The 17,093-nt window shown below is 42.6% G+C and overlaps 1 protein-coding gene across 7 annotated transcripts in view; it reads right to left on the minus strand.

Moving 5' to 3' along the window:
• Window positions 1–16,428, minus strand: part of cbfa2t3 (CBFA2/RUNX1 partner transcriptional co-repressor 3) — a 37,406-nt gene extending 20,978 nt beyond the window's left edge. For 2 of the 7 annotated variants that reach the window (XM_035652156.1, XM_035652153.1), the window contains exon 1: window positions 15,587–16,428. In XM_035652156.1, the coding sequence (XP_035508049.1) occupies window positions 15,587–15,788 (202 nt within the window). In that variant the 5' untranslated portion in view covers window positions 15,789–16,428. Of the gene's footprint in view, window positions 1–7,744; window positions 8,920–15,586 lie in introns of those variants that run through there. The other 5 variants (XM_035652149.1, XM_035652154.1, XM_035652155.1 and 2 more) reach the window with 4 other exon arrangements.
• Between the last annotated feature and the right edge of the window lie 665 nt (window positions 16,429–17,093).

Genomic DNA, 17,093 nt, shown 5'->3' on the forward strand with positions numbered 1-17,093 from the left:
CAGTATGCTGCATCATACATGACATAATGTAAGGTCTTAATATGCAGTACACTGTTAATATACTGATATGAAATGAGATTCTGCATGAGAGTAACCTGACCTGACAAAACCAATTGCCAAATTTGAGTCCCAAGCCTAACTTGAGACCAAACTGAAACTGTAGTTTTGTTTTTATTTATTACTGACTGTTAGCTCACCAGGTAATGCAACACACTGGCTACAATTTGTCACTTTCCTTTTGCCCACTTCCCTATAATTTACATTTGAAAATTAACAAACCCAGTTGGGTTTTAGAGTTCTACTACCTAAACTGAGCACAACAGGTCCCCCGAAAGTATTTATCATTTATGGTATGAATAAATCTTATTAAGAAATTGCATTTGGTCATAGGAAATTACTGTCTTTGATTGTTTCATGTGTCTAGCATTGAACCCTGAATAAGTCAGAAACACATTTATTCAAATTGCAATAAAAAGAAAACCCCCTCTGTCCCTCTGTCAGAGGATGTTCACAATGAGTGCACTTACATAAATAAGCTCCCCGACCAAACACCTGCAGCCTCACCCAGCACCAATTAGCTCATCAGGCTTTTAATTACTCTGTTAATTGCATACAGGCAGCATGAAGGGCAGCCTGGGAATAGGGCAAGGGGGGCCTCCTGAGGACCCAGCCTGACAAGCCTGACAAACAAAGAGGAGGTTTTCTACCAACAGCAGCCACAACAGAGTAGCTCTGGAGGCTGGGAGGAGAAGCAAATAGGAGACAATAGCTCCAAGTGTCTCATCAGCAGCACCGTAGCACCGAGTGATATCACTTCCTTTTTCTGATCAGTCAGGCATGGAGGCCGAGACTGTGAACGAAGTGATGAGAGAGGCTGGGGAAAGCAGAGACGTAGAGGAGGAGAAGAAATTGAGGGGAGAAAGGAGCAGGACCATGTAAAGAGAGTTATGCGTCCATCTGTAAGCGGCTACACTACATCTGGATTAGTTCATATTGGTCATAGGAGGGGAGGCTGGGGTTGGAGGGGTGGGTGAGAGGCAAAAGCGTGGGAATGTCCCACTGTTAAGTTTAGGGCATGTGGGCTTATTGTATTTGTGGGAGAGTTAAGCTGGAGTCTCCACAGAGTGACCTGTCTGTCATAGAGCTCTGCAATAACACAAACATCCTCTTAACTGGACACACACATGCAAGCAGGACTGCAAGGCAGCTGACATGAGAAAGGCAACACAGGCATGAGAAATTCTGTTTTTGTTTTCACCTCATGTTATTTGGCATTTATTTTTCATCCCTCACAAATGTCTGTATCTATTGATCTTTTCAGTGTATCAGTCTGGCCGCCTGTCTGTCTCTCCCTCGCAGCAGATGTCCTCCCTCCATTTCTTCCAGGAGCAGTGTTTGAGGAGGTGTATCCAGGAAACAGTGGCCGGCGCTCACTTCCTGTGTGACAGGTGTGCGATGGAGGCCTGACAGCTGCTGTCCTGCTCTCTCTTTCCCTCTCTGTATTCCTCTCTCCTTTTTCTCCCTCTTTCCAGCCAGCTGCAGCAGAGAGCAGCTCTGTTTGTTCTTACGTCACTGCTGCTGCCTGCTGATTTATGGAGCACAAAAGACTTAGATTTGACCCTGGCAACACACACCACGGCAACTGCAGCATCTCTGTCCTTCCTCCCCATAAAACCCCAGCTCTTTAGGTGTGTGTGTGTGTGTGTGTGTGTGTGTATTGAACGGAATGTGTGAATTGTGGCTGCCTGTTTTTCTCTCCATGTCTCTCGCTCTTATGCTTTGTGCACCGGTAAAAACCTGACACTGAGCTGTCACTTACAGCTAAGATAGGAAAACAAACAGCAGATTAGTCATTCTCCTACTTGATGTCATGTATTTCATTTCATTCAGTGTTAAATGTCTGCTCTGTCACTATGGACCTGTCAGCGCTGACAAAACTGTCTGTAGCCTCAACTGCTCCCCAGCCTGCCAGCACTCTCATGCCTCTTCATTTGGCCCGCAGGCACAGTAACAATAGCTCCTGACATTAGCCAGGCACGGGCAGGGTGTTCTGTATTATCCTGCAGGACCCCATAGGTTTCACACATACACACACATTGACACATGTACGCACAAACCACTGGGAAACAGAATGTGGCGGAGGGAGAGGTGGGGGTGGGCATTCATGTGACAGGTTAGAGAGAAGCTTTGACAGTTTCTCCATTTAGCCTACAGCCAGCTCATGCTGGAAGCTGCTGAAATAAATACCAGCTACTCCTCTGGGACACAAGCCGACTACGGGACGCCGTCACAAAAACAGAGCGAGCAAGCGAAGAAAGAGAGTGACTGTGGTGCCAATAAGTGGAGGTGCTGATTATGTGAGCTAATTGGCAAATTAAGATGACCTGTGTCATGTTGTTGTCAAAGTAACTGGATGGCAAACAGTGCTACTATAATAAAGGAACTGTTCTTTTGTGAATCAGTTTGAGAAAGTCTATTAGAATAAGTCACTGTATGAACATTTCTATTCATTCCTACATGTAATGCATTAACATTGCCAAAATGTAAAAGGTCAATTAGTTACAGTTCTATAATTTGGACAGGATTAAAATTTCTGAACAAAATCGCTTTTTTTGGGCATTAAAGATTATTAGTGTGTGGTGACAGTTAATTTTTTTAATTAATTATTTTTCATCTTTTGTATTTGGCTTTACTATCATGATGTTTGTGATATGAGATTATGTACTGTACTAAATGATAAAGTGCAGGGCAACAGGGATGTTGTAACTTTACCACATATATATATGCATATACACGTAGAGGCCCATGATTAAATGATAACTCACAGAGGTCAGAGCACATTACTAATGGGATGATCTCTCTCTAAGGTAGTACTTGAAAGGCTGAGTGGAAACCATCAAACACCCTGCTGAGGCTTCTGGTGACTTTAAATGCCAGGCGATAACTTGCTCCTCAAAGTGACCACTGCTCTTTGACATATCAAGAAGATCTCTGACCTTCCCCTCTCTACACTTCAAATACCTCTGAGAAGCTCAAATGTCCATTTCATAGTGAAATTAGCAGTTTGCACAGGCAATACATTAATCTGAATTGTCTGTGTGTGCTTCTGTGGGTGTGTGCGTAGAGAGAGAGACAGACAGAGAGGCAGAGGAAGGAAGGCTGGAGCCGAGATTAAGGTCTGTACAACTAACTGGTAACACAACGGCACTCAGTGGCTCAGCCTCCCATTTGAAGAGAGACGGAACCATCTGTGTGGCACAGGATCTGTTTCCAGGAGATAACAGCTTTTTTTAATTTCACAAATACTGTACATGGAGAGAGAGCGAAAGAGAGAGAGAGAGAGAGAGAGTGAATGTGAATGTGAGAGACATGCCTTCCTTCCCAATCTCTGCATGCATGTTCCTCTATTGCAGCACTTCCTCAGATGTCCAGAGAGGACTGCTTTGGAGTGGAGGCCTTAATAACTTCACTTTGTGTTCCTTTGTGCTTGTTTACTCCCTGCCTGTGATAAAGGCCTCGGTGTAGGGGCAGAAGGAAAGGGAGGGATTCATTATAGGTAGCAGTGGCGTTATGAACTTCCCATTTTCTCTGTTGTCCTGTCCATTTGGCTTGATTAAAACAGAGCTCAGTGCTACTGTAGATTAGTCCAGCTGTTTCCTGTGTCTGACTCTGATCTGAACACACTTCCTACCATGAAGTAAAGGGGGTGTAAGGTGAGAAGGTGCTGCGGGGAGAATGAGACATGGAAGAGAAGAGGGTCAACAGAAGGTCAGAGGTCAGTGGGCAAGTAAGGAAATAAAAGGTGAGGAGGTGATATAGGTACAAGACAAGGAAGGGAGGAGGAGGAAGCATTTGCTGTCAGCAATTCAGCTGTATGTACGTCGCATATGAATTTACCAATGTTGTGACATTCGTTTGCAACTGCATTCATAATCGAGCATTTCTGTGCACTGGAAATGTGCCTCCCTTTTGAAATGCGTAATTGAGGATGCAATTTGTCAGCTATATATGTTGAAGTAATTTTAGTAAAATGAAGAGTCAATCCAACAAATAATTTCCAGAAATGCTCTGCCATAAACGGTGAGCTTTCACCTCTGAATGTCGAAAGGAGCATTTCACCAGCTCTGCACGCACGGAAATCTAGAGTAAAGACACCTGATAATTTGAGTGGATGCAAAACAGTGTTACGATCAACTTGCAGAGAAAATGGTGAGTTTGCATGTACTTATACTGTATGTTATTCTTGAGAGTCTGAGAGGATATGTGTGCACGTAGGGGAGTGAGCAAGAAAGAGTGATATTTCACACACACATTTGGGGTTTTACTTGGCCTCCACCCTCTGCTCTGCTCCCACGCTGTGGCGTCAGCAGGCCAGCCATCTAGCGAGTGTGTTTCTCATTCCATCAAATGTTGGGAAGCTGTTCACTTCTCCGCTTTAGTCTCTGACATTCTCCATCTCCCCCGAGAGGCTGGGCAGCCTTGTCACAGTAATGTCAAACACATGTGGAACAGACCAGGGCAGAGCAGACATACACACACACACACACACACACAGGACGGAGGACGTAGGACGGAGCAGGAGGCGGCCAGAACCACACTGGTCTTTCCCACTGTGTATTAGGATAAACAGCAGTGAAACCATAGAGATGCAGCGCCGGGAAAGTCACTTCATCACTTCAAGTCACTCACTTGCTCAATATTTAAACAAATTCACACAAATTTTACACACAGATCTCATTAAAATCACTTTAACTGTACTGAAAGTACACTTTGTTTCTGCTGTAAGCATCCATGCTACAAAGGACTGACATTAATTTGTCGTCCTGAACACAGAAATACCAAAGAAAAACTACCAAAAGTCAAATAACCCTCTATAACACTTCTGTCTACTCTGTTCAACCCATCCCAATTTAGCAGTCTGACATGTTTTATTTTTGCTTCTATCATAAACACACATCCGCAGGGGAGAAATGGTAAGAACACTCGTATTTCCAACAATTATTGCTTCAGTTTTTGCAGTTTCCATCCTTCTGAAGCTATTTGTTCTCCACAACACAAACTACACAGAGTGTACACTTTTCCCTTTTTATTTTGAAACTATCCTTATCTATTGGAGGCTGATGTTCTCACCCTGGAGGCAAAGCTGTGTGATTGCCTACAATCAGAATTAGATACCTGAAACCTATTTACATATGTCAAAAGGCATAAATATGAACTCTACACACAAATCACCTTGTCATTTTGTGTGCTGTTTGTATAAGAATACAGTGTTATTAGGCAGGGAAATTGGGTTGAAATATACAATTCTGCTTCACAAAATACCTCCTCTCTAATATTTCTCTTTTCCGCTTTCCTTTATAGTTTTACCTCTTAAACCTCTTCGGTTTACAACTAAAATGTGATGAGGGGTCACCAGCAGATACTGCTCCCTTTCAAAAGGTCACATGATATGAGATATAACACTGTATATATCTGTTTGGTGACTTTCAGGAAGGCCATACACACACACACACACACACACAGACACATAAACACACACACATACACAGGCCTGATGTCTTTGGCTTGTGTCGACCGCTTGGCTTGTCTTGTTTGTGATGGCCCAGGTGTCTGTGTTGTGCTGACCACCTGACCGGCTCGCTGTGTGCTTGCAGCTCCCGCCCACCCGAGGCCATCTGCTCCACTCATTAATTAGGAGACAGCCAGTTTCACCTGCACTGCCCGCATTTAGATTACAATAATTACCACACACACAAAGCACACTCAGCAAGCCCACACACTCATATAGTAAACACATAAAGACAGTACCCAGATCCTACAGCATCAAGTCGCAGTATATACAGTCTTTTAACTGTACCAGATGACATGGACATTATTGTTATACTGAGATAATGACTTTCATCTCCTACATTTTTGCTGTCCTGATAAATATCTCACAGATAAACTATCTAGTTAACATTGACACATGCACAAGTACAGAAAAATATTGTGCCTTTGATACCTTGATGGTAAAACATTAGTCACAATGTGCCTAAAATAGCAGCAATGAATCACAGAATAACAAGACAAGAAGACAAAAACCCATCATCAAGGGAAGGAAAGTGAAGTATGTGTTCTTCAATTTTGCCATTAAAAAGCAGAGACTTTACCCTGACTCTCTGCTGGCCTGTGGCTCTCCCTAATGCTATTTCTTCAGAAGGAAACAGATACTCTTGTTTGTAAGTCTTGTGGTATGTTTCTTTCTTTATATTAAACATAGGACATCCCATCCATGCACCTGTGGTAGATGATAACTGAATAAACCCTCGTCAGGCTGGGGTCACAATGAATGGCCTTGCCTTTTAAGAGAGCTACTTAATGATGAAGTGGGGACATCTGCCTTAGCAGGCGGCTGGCTGAGCCCAGCTGAGCGATAGGGCGGCCAGTGTTGAAAAGGAGAAAGGCAGCAGAGATGCTCGCTTGGTGGTGATGGAGGTATAATGTGTGGTGAGGCAGGGTGTCTGCACTGCGGTTTCACCTCTGCAACCTCCCATCCATTGTTTGAGACTATTATCAACTGTTCAATTATTCAGATGATATTTACCAGGGCCAATTATATAAGGCCGTGTCCTGCAGAGAAAATGGCCTGAGTGTTTTACTGTTGCACTCACAGGCAGGAGAGTGCGCTGCTGAGACTGTTCAAGTGGGGGTAGAAACCTTTGGCTGGACTCATTTCTTCTCAGGGAGTGTCCCCACAGTCACAAGGGTTGCTATAAATTATCCACCATGATTTCATGTTTTTTTTAACTCACTTTTCAGTTGTTTTTATTTCCTTTGGTTGCCATAGTATTCTGGTTAAACACTTCTTCTAGCTCCTTCTTTCATGTCTCCACAAGTTGGTATCGCTACAGTAACACACCCTGCACTCATCAGAAAGAATTGGACTTCAAGTCTCTTATGTCTTGTTACACAAAGTGGACACTAGTGATGCACTACAGACATCAACACAAAGGTGGAGGGCTTTTTTGAAGCACCACAGAGTTCAGTTCAGGCTAAATTTCTAAATGTATCCCTTGACACCCATCACCTCCATCCAGTCCAGGTGGAGACCAAGTTCATAGAGACCAAAGATTTTGTGCCATCACTTTGTCTCAGCATCACTTTGATGTGCAGCACAGACTAATGGGGCAAACAACTCATGAAAACCCTAAGTCTCTCTCCTCTTGTCTCTCTTCTAATCATGTGCATTGGCACTGTGAGATACAGGGAATATGCTAGAGTTTATATTACTGTCCCTATCTCTACATTTATTATATCTACCAATTACTGTGGTATTTCACATGTAGAGAACACATTGCTTTCCCTGTATTTGATATTTAATTTATATAAGCCCTGAAAATAACTCAATATGGAAGAGTAAAGAAATAATTAATTATATAAAAAAAGCATTTTAAAGCATTTAAATAATATAGAAACAGTAGCCTAGTTTGTCTTCACCTTCACATTAATACGCTGCATATTGACCAGAATGTGAAAATTCAAATTTAAGATATTTCTGCGGTCCAAGCTTTTAAATATGAAACACTTCATATTTAACCCATTAACACACCATTTTAACAAATGTTACCAGAAAGAATAGCCCTGTTACAAAAACAGAATGTGCGCTCTTTCAAGCCTTCAGTGCATTTAAAGAACAATTCACACGGATAACAAACTAGATGTTTCCCCATGCTCCAATACAGTCGAGTTTGCAGGTTTTACTTACTTTGTGAAGGTGGAGGTCAAGTTGAGGTAATTGTAGCGGTGATAATCCACACCGAATAGTTTCTAAAACAGGTTTTATATCGTCTCAATCCTCATTATTTGGGAAAAGGGTAAAGCCTTTGCTAAATAGTGCGGGAAACTATTCAGGTGTTATCCCCTGCTTTTGTTTTTTGAAATATTGAGAGCAAAGAGAGGCAGAAGCCACAGTCTAACAGAAAAGAAAATGTTCAACTTTCCTTTGGGATTTCAAAAGGGGTCTTGACTTTCCAGGTTTAATAACTTATGAGGTATTTTTTTCTTCTCGGTTATATCAAAAAAGAAGAAATAAAATCAAAGCCAGGGTTCTTGGATCATTTAGCACACTGATGTCTTTGGTTTTACAGTCTGTTTTGTTTTTTGTTTAAAAAAAAAAAAAAACAGCAAACAGCTTCTTGTGTTGACGGTGATGTGAAGAGAAAATCACAACTTGTCCCAGTCATGTAAATCCGCTCTCTTGCTCATTTTAACCATCCAGGATAGAAGAAATAAAAAAGAACAGAATGCAGCTACAAAAAAAACAACAACGTCCTTTTCTGTTCGCAGTCCTTTCTGTTTTGAGCAGAAAAAACTATTCACCGGTTTCTATTTTGTCCACAGATCCTCGCGTCTCCCGTGTAAAAACGCAAATGATCAAGATGCGGATCCTCTTGTCTGCAGGGTGCGACTATTATTACTCCTGTGACAACTTTAAACCCCTCTTCTTTACTTCACAGTATAGCCACAGTCCGTGGTGTCAGGGAACAAGTCCGTATACATCCGGTAATATCAACCCGGCTCCGCTTTCTTAAAAAAAACAAAACCAAAAAAACAACAACAACCCCAAAACAGTTTCTTTTACAGCCTGTGGACAGTCTGCTACTCTACTACCACGTTTTCTCTGTATGGTCCTTCTCCTCCTCCGACGCGCCGATCCTCCGCCGACCTGCCTTCAGATGGTGTTGTAAAAGATTCACTTCTCCCGAAGAAAATCACAGTCAGCTGAGCATATTTTAATATTTCTTTCTTTTTTCTCCCCCCGTCAATTAACAATTTCTGGTTTTCAGACTTGGTGTTTTGTCTACACTGATGAGTGGAGCAAACGGGCCCACTGTACGCAGTAACCGCGGCTCCTCCTCCTCGTCTCCTCTCGTGTCCTCAGCTGTACCGTTCTGTCGGCGGTAAACCACCATCTGAGCTCCCTAACCCTCTCGTCGCCCCTCTCCTCTCTCTCTCTCGAGCGGTCTCCTCCTCTTCGTCTCTCTCTCCCTCGGACCACCAGAGAATCAAAGCTGGGAGCTATTACAGGAATCCCTCTTAAATTGAAGAAGACCAAGAACAGCCGACAAAACCTCATATTGGAATGAATTCATTAACAGTATGCCAAACTGGAGTCTAAAGAACTGCACTATATGACAGAAGAAATGCATGGACCCTATGGAACTAATATGGTTACACTTGCTAAAATGTCGTAAAAAATATTAAAATAAAACATGGCTTGCAAAGGTAAGTCTGCTTAAAACTATTTGTCGTCAATTTTTAGAACCAGAGCGTACAATTTAAAAAAGCATTGAGAGCCAATGAAATGCAAACTGTTTTCCTGTCCCGCTTCTGCCCGTGGGGCCGCTGTATCCCCATATCAGACACAGGACAACAAGGAAAGAAGAAGTGAGTCCATGGAAGACGCCATACTGTCATTTACTTTATAAAAAAAATCCACAATAGCGCCCTGAGCTGAATGATGCGACGGAACCCACTCAGAGAAACACTGCATAGCTTGAAATGTATAACGTTTTCTTCGTGTTGTCCAGTGTTTGTCATGCAGTCCAGCTGGTACTGATTTTATTTTGAAGACAGTGCACACCTGATCAACACACTGTAAGTTCAGTGTTAGCCAAAAGAAATGTCCAGTTGGGATAGTTGAAGTTGGTAATTGTGCTATATATCTAATAAATGGTTCCTTTTAGTGCTCCTGCCGTATTATAGGCCATGCTTCTGTTGCTTCTTATAATTAGGACTGCAAGTAGCATAGTCCTAATGTGTAGTGTATTATCTTACCATTATTATTATCGGAATTATTGCATGTGTTTATATATATAGTATATATATGACTAAAACAGTCTGCATGGAAACAGAACAGGCTGCAAATATCCGTTTTTTGCCATTATTAATTCACGTTTAATCTTTAAGAGTTAAATAGCCCAATCAGTTCAAGAGGCAAGGGACTATAAGAATGCTTAGTTTGCGACCAACAATCCCAAGCGAAAGGTGCAGTTAAAATGTTCCATAAAACAAAAATACCTGCAAAAAGCAATTCGTTGTAGATCCATTTTCGTCAGTCAAGCTAATTTAATTTATTTCAATTTTAATTGTAATGACTCATCATTTCACCTCGACACAGATGAGACTTTGGCACTGCGCTGATTAAATAAGACAAAAATTGTAGATAGTCAGACAGCAAGTACACGGAGAAGAAAAGGCAGGACTCATGGCACCGTCTGTAGTGAGAATCCTCCACCTGTCCACACTAGTCCCTAGTCCCCCCCCCCCACACACACACACGCACACACACACACACACACACATAGCCATAGAGGTGGACAGAAGACAAAGCTGACACCCTCCTGACCCCTCCTGTGTCTACAGAACAAACAGAACCAGCTTGTAAAGTACACACAGACAGCTGCTCTGCCCTAACTCCAGTCTCACCAGCCTCACCAGCCTCGAACACAAACGCTGCCTTCACAAACGGTCCAGTACTGACTAAATAATGTGAACAAGCGTGCAGGGGAAAGCCCCAGTGCTCTTTGATTGGAACGTACCAGTTTTATATCCCTGACAGGACTGATGTCCATAATTAAGGGAATTAACTTCAGGTTAACGGAGGTACGTTGCCTACCTGTTAGTTTCAAAACCACGAATATGCTTAGCATGTTTACTGTAAAGTTGCACACCACACACACACAAACACACATAGTGACACATAAACAGATGCACAGGCCATTACAAGCTGGGTCTGTCACAGGCAGTGTACCATGGTGGAAGTACGGTTGTCAAGGAGATGGATGGAGTGTTTATGAAACTCACTCTCTATATTTCTCTTTTTCAGAGTTATGGCCCTAGGTAACTCTATACACATGCAACATTGTGTGTGTGTGTTTGTGTGTGTCTCCTTAGTACTGTAGGTAGCTTATTTGTTTCCTGTGCAGAATACTGAACAGAGAAGAGGTGTGTGTGAGCGTGTGTGTGTGTGTGTGTGTGTGGCCTTGAGTGACAGAAAGGTTGGCGATGGGGGTTGCATCCAAAGAAAGGATTCCTGTCAAGGTGACAGCTCCAAGATTGACAGGATGCTATTCTTCTCGGGAACGGCGTCAGTCAACCTGTCAGCCTCCCTGTACGACAGCCTCTCACTCCTCTTAATTTGGCCTTTTGTTGAGCGGTCACTGGGTTAGCTCCGACACTCCATGTGGCCGCCCTGATAAACTGCACAATGAAACGCACACAAGGTGGGGACTCGCCTCGATGAACTCTCTGTGCCATAATACTGCGAGTGGAAGTCCCTTTGATGGCATTAATGACGAAAACAGCTTTGTCTCCTATGTCTTTCAGTCCTCTATCTCGCTGTCACCTCACAAACACCCCTTGCCCTCACTACCTTACTCTGGACTCTGTTATGTTGACAGCATCTCCTGGATGGTTGAGCACTCACTGAGATACAAGAACCAGGTTTGGTCATTGTGCTGGTATGGAAATGACTATTTCTGTGTGTGTGTGTGTGTGTGTGTGTGTGTGTGTGTCAGAGTAAAAGCAAGAGAGAAAGAGAGAAGTTTGCAGCATTTCCTCCACTCACACATTGTAAATCCTTTCCTATAGTGGCAGTCACAGACTAGTGTGTTGAAATGAGATAAGGCCCCGAGCTGACTGAAAGGAACGCTAGACCCATTGTGTTCCCGCGCTATTCTCTCTTCTCCTATCCTCTCCTCTCTCATGCACCTTCAACAAACCACACTCTTATGTTAGTCGTCATTAAAGTCACCAGTGTAGGTTGTGAAACGGGAGAGAGTATATGTCACTCGATCAGAACAGGAAAAGAGTTGTTTTATGCTGACAGAAACGATTGGGTTTGTATTGAGAAATTTCTCTTTGGTTACATGCATCCTCCCTGAATATGTGTTTTGTAATTTAAATACGAGTGTGGTGAAGAGGACGTTATCTCACTTTGTATGTTAACATCTTTAATGTGTGCTTATGCTCAAGCTGCTCTATAATATTATGAAAGAGGATGAGACAGAGTCTTTCTGTAATACAGCGTGGTGTAACGGATCATTGACCCACCCAATCAAGCACGTACGCTGGAATGCTGCTTTTACAAATTGTGCCCATAGACCCCCTGACATTTTGTTTGCAATCGAGCAGCAAAGTGTCAGTTGTTTGATTCATCCAGACATGATGGGAATTCAAAATTCAATCCACGCTCTTTGGGAAAATTAATGTCCTTTGAAGTACTTAACTTACAGGGTTGTTTCTGCTACAGAACAACTAAAATAAGAGCACTACACAATGCATTACTGTAGCAATTCCGTCTGACTATTTTTCTACTTTTCAGATTTTTCATCCAATTTATTTTTTGTTTTTTTGCAAATACTTTAATATACGTATTATAATAATAAGAATGGGCCATTGCAATACCTAAACCATATTTCACTTTTCTTTAGTATTTCTGAGCCAAGCAAAACATGGCTCATCTCGCATTTTTTCAGAGATTAAGTAAAACATTGAAAATGAGATTGCATTCTAGTGAATTTTTACTTCCATTACTATACATAGGCATTCACAGCCCTACTACCTAGATGAGACACTTGGACAAGATTTTTTAGCCTGATTTAGACTGGTTATGTATATATTTGTACACGCATATAGGTACAGTTAGCATACGCATCTGTGTGTTTTATCTGGCCAGGCTGAGTAAGAGTGTAGGGTCACAGTTGACCAACAGAAGTGCAAACTGACAAAGGAGGAAGTGACACCTGATTATATCAAGTGTTGACTCAAGAACAGGATATGCAGCTTAAACGCAGAGGGAAATGGACAGTAAAAAGTCCTCAGTATGCAGGTGAACACGCCCCCATACATTCACATGAAAGTCACTGCTATGTATGACTGTCTTTCCCAAGAGACAATATGTGTGTGTGCGCTTGTGTGTGTGTGTTTGGAGTGTGTTTGTGTGTTTGTCTGTGTGTGTGTGCAGACAGTTGGTGGTGCTGGCACTGGAGATAGTGAGTAGAGGGGGATGAGGCACTGTATCAAGTTGTGAACATCTGTTCCTCATAGAAACCACAAAGCTGGTGCTGAGGAAATAGAGAGGGTAACTTCTCTCTCCCTCACTCTCTCTCTCTCACACACCTCTCATCGCCACCTTGCCCCTCATCCCACACATGCCCCTCACTTTATTTTTCCATTCCTTATTTACTCAGTTGTTCTTCCTCTTCTTGTATCATCATTAACATCCATCTTTTGCCCACATTCATTCATCTCTGCCACATGTATTTGCTCGTATCTGTGCCACAGCTATGGTAATCCTTAAGCAATAGATTGGTAAAAAACAATGGGCGTTAGATTTTCATATCTATAAGCTTGGAACGTTTTATTACAAAATGTGTATAATTTCTGGTCAGTCATTCTGGTTGTGATAACATTGTTCATCAGCTTAACTGCTGAGATATGGTGACATGGCAAAACTGCAAGACAAACCACTTATGTAGAGTGGGGAAAAGGTGAAATCTTCCACAGAATCATAAAACAGTATATGGTTTCAAATTCACAAATACTTAAGATTTTAGAATTTTGTGAGGTTGTAATGAGCTTGGAATTTTGAGGTAAAAGATGAAAAAGATAGTGATATCAAAATTATTTTGATCCATTCTATGTGTCTAATTGTGCGAACAGGTCTTTGGAAACCTAAATTATAGCTAGGAAAAGCAACAAAGTTACGTAGGCTGCTTATGTAGTTATATAAAAGGGATCTCTTTTTGTGAGAGAAAACTGAAAAGAATAGCCTATTCATAGCTATAGAGGATTAGGATTGGCACAAAATTATGAAGTCTATGATACAGCAGACATGAGCCAAGGCTTTGTTAGGGATTCACTGCACCTTTTCCCTCAAAGTCCCTTGATTTAGTCCTTGCTCCTTTTCTTCCTCTCTCCATCTCTTTCATTGCCTTCCTCCCTCTATCTTGGCCTGCTGTGAGGGTGTGCTAGTGCTGGGTGGCAGTTCCTTATTGTAGAGTGTCTATATGAGAGTGTGTGTGTGTGTGCGTGTGTGTGTGTGTGTGTGTATGTGTGTCTGTCTGTATGCTGTGTGCGCCTGATAAGACCCAGGGAGAAGAGCCAGCGTGCCGACATATTCTTGCCACCGCAGTTATCGCCCGTCGCAGCTGTGCCTGAGCTCTGCGACATCTGCTCCCTCACAGGAAGCCTATGCTGCAGCTCACAACACCTAACACACACTCACAGACACACGCACAAACGCACACATTACTACTGCTTCTCCATACAGTGTGAACATATCGCTGGACACCCCCCACACACATACATACCCTACAGTTACATCAGGTAAACTACTTGAGACAAAGAGCTGTGTTTACAGTTCACAATGACACATTTTGATTTCCTCAGTGTATGTGTGTGTGTGTGTGCGCGTGCATCTGTGTATGAGACGAATAGGCTGGAGCACCGACACCAGAGTTCTACTGGGTTTTTATCACAGAATTACAGGGGGGATGCTTATGACTAAGCCTAATTATAGAGGCCTTATCACTGCGACGTTCACAAAGCTCATTACTGCCAAGAGACGGCAGGCGCTGCAGGTAATTCACTCCGTTGGGTATTAGTCCTTGCTCTGGCTTACAGTTTCTACATATTTAGAGTCTATAAAATTGGGGCCTTTAATGTCTGATTCTTAATGCATCTCTCTCTCCTCAAACTCTTTGCTGATTTAAGTGAAGGTTTTCATTTTTACTTAAAGGCACTACTTCAGTGTTTTCAGCGCTTTTAAGAATCAATTACATTTTTTCTTCTCTCACTCTCTCTTTTTCCTGGATGCCTTTCAAGTATCCCTCATCTGTGTGCAAAATGCTCCCTTTAAAGTTTTCCCTCTGTCATTCACTGTAATGCACCCTCACGACCTGCATGTGTACTATGAAGCCACTGAAGCTGAGCAATGAAACTCCAGAATCTTGTTCTGTTCCCTGCAGCTGTATGGGGAAGCCCAGAGGAAGACCCCCCACCCACCCAGTGCTCTAAAAACCTCTTTCCCTTTCCTTTCCAGTGCCACAGGACAAATGTGCTCCACTGGGCTTGTTAACAATAATGATTTTTGCTAGACAGCGCATATGAAGACCATAATACATGACAATAAGGGGATGCTGTTGAGTTAAATTGCACTTTAAACCTGATTCATACTCAATTTGATGTCTAAAATGGGTTTGTTTTACATAAAAGGCCCAAAATGCAGTAAATGGCTAAATGCAGTGGGAAACAAACCTTAGATTATTTTACCCATGAAAGTAATTTAGCTGGTAATGTTTGATGTCATTCTAACCTTGAAATCCCCAGCTTCAGTCATCAAATAACAGGTCTACTAGCAAGATGAAGAAACCTCACATTGCCCTTATAGCATGCAACGTTAAGTCAACACAAACTGATTATCCGTCAATCATTCCAACTTAATGAGCAGACCTGACAGCTGCGGGACCCTCCATCAGTCATCACTGTAACACACTGCCAAAAGATTTCATAAAATAGGTCCTTTAAAGTGACAAGCTCCTACCTTCACTACATCTGTAGTGGCTGCTGGTTGCCAGGTTTGGATCAAGGCTTCCAGGCTGGAGCCTGTGGGCAGTGTGTTTAACCCTCATCTCTCTGTGGCTGATCAGTGTGACCGTGGGGACACGTGGAGCGAACACTGGACCAGACGTCCCAGCTCTTCGGTCGGCCTTCTTCTGGCGCTCCAAGTGGACCTCAACAGACATGTTCGGACCTTCAAATCACCACTGCTAAGTCGTCAACTTTCCAGTTTCTTTTTGACTTGAGATCTATCAAAGTTAGGTGACACTAGCAGGTTTATAGGTCCAAGCAGTGTAGCAAAGACAAATACAAGGCATACAATGTTAAAAATCTCTAAGAGCTCCAAAATCCTTGAAGGCTTTGCTGCTTGACCTTCTCTCCCATTTGTCCTTGAGGCATTGCATGTTTTTCTTCATGCTATTCAGCCAGTTTGCCTTTGAGGCTCCAGTAGATCATTGTATGACCCACTGAACTGCCAAGGACAGTGACAGCTGTAGTTAAAGCTCCAAACAGAGAAAAAGAGGTTGCTTTCTCTTCTTCCTTTTACCTCCTCATGAAAGACTTTGATCCTGCTTGTATTATTCCGGGATTCCTCTGTTTTTCTTTGCCTTATTTCTGTGTACAACGTTGCATTATAAAAATGTCTGATAGTTGTTAATACCCACAACTAACAGTCTTCAGCAAGAAGTCTCTTTTAGACGCATTTAACACATCTTGTGTGTACATCTACCTTTCTTTCTTCTTTTCCATCCCTCTGCTTCACTCGATCTCTCTTCGTTCACTTCCAGCAGAGTGTGTATGAGAGTGTGTGTATGTCAGTGGCAGGTCAGCTTGTCTCGTGGCTCTTGCTGAGGGGCTGTGCTCTCATCTGAACCCTCCTCCTGCCCTGCCTGCCACTACAGCTCAAAAGAGAAGTGTATGCTAGTATGTTACAGTTTGTGTGTGTTTCTGCGTGTTGCAGGGCTACAGCCCCTGGGGAGGCCAGGCAGCAGTGCTGGCTGCGATGATAGCAGCAGACAGCAGCAGGCAGCAGGACCTGGGCCTCCGTCTGGGCTTCCTCTGTCAGGAACCAGCTGTGTCTGCGGCCAGCAGCCACTCCTTACTCTCTTCTCTTCTTCCCAGGATCCTTTGCTTCTGTGCACCTTGCTCTTACTCACATGGGTCTTTTTTTAGGGCATTTTTGTGTGCATGATAGTTCACAGTAAAGTGCAAAAGGAAGTACAGCCATCATGGTTAAATAATAAGTCATGATCATAATACATGGTAATTGCATGTCACCAAGTTCACTAAACTTTAAACAGCGGCTACTACAGCTAAACTTTATGCAAAAGCATACTGTTAGGCTACCTGAACCCCCAATATTCTAAATGTAATTTCATCATTCACATCTTTTCTCCATGTTTAGTCCTCATATAAAATATATCTCATATTAACCTAGAAATAATGTACCGGTATTTTGATTGGTGATACTCTTGAATAAACTGTGATCA

This window comes from Morone saxatilis, unplaced genomic scaffold (genome assembly GCF_004916995.1).
Source record: "Morone saxatilis isolate NCDOM2014 unplaced genomic scaffold, NCSU_SB_2.0 Contig11, whole genome shotgun sequence".
NCBI lineage: Eukaryota > Metazoa > Chordata > Actinopteri > Moronidae > Morone > Morone saxatilis.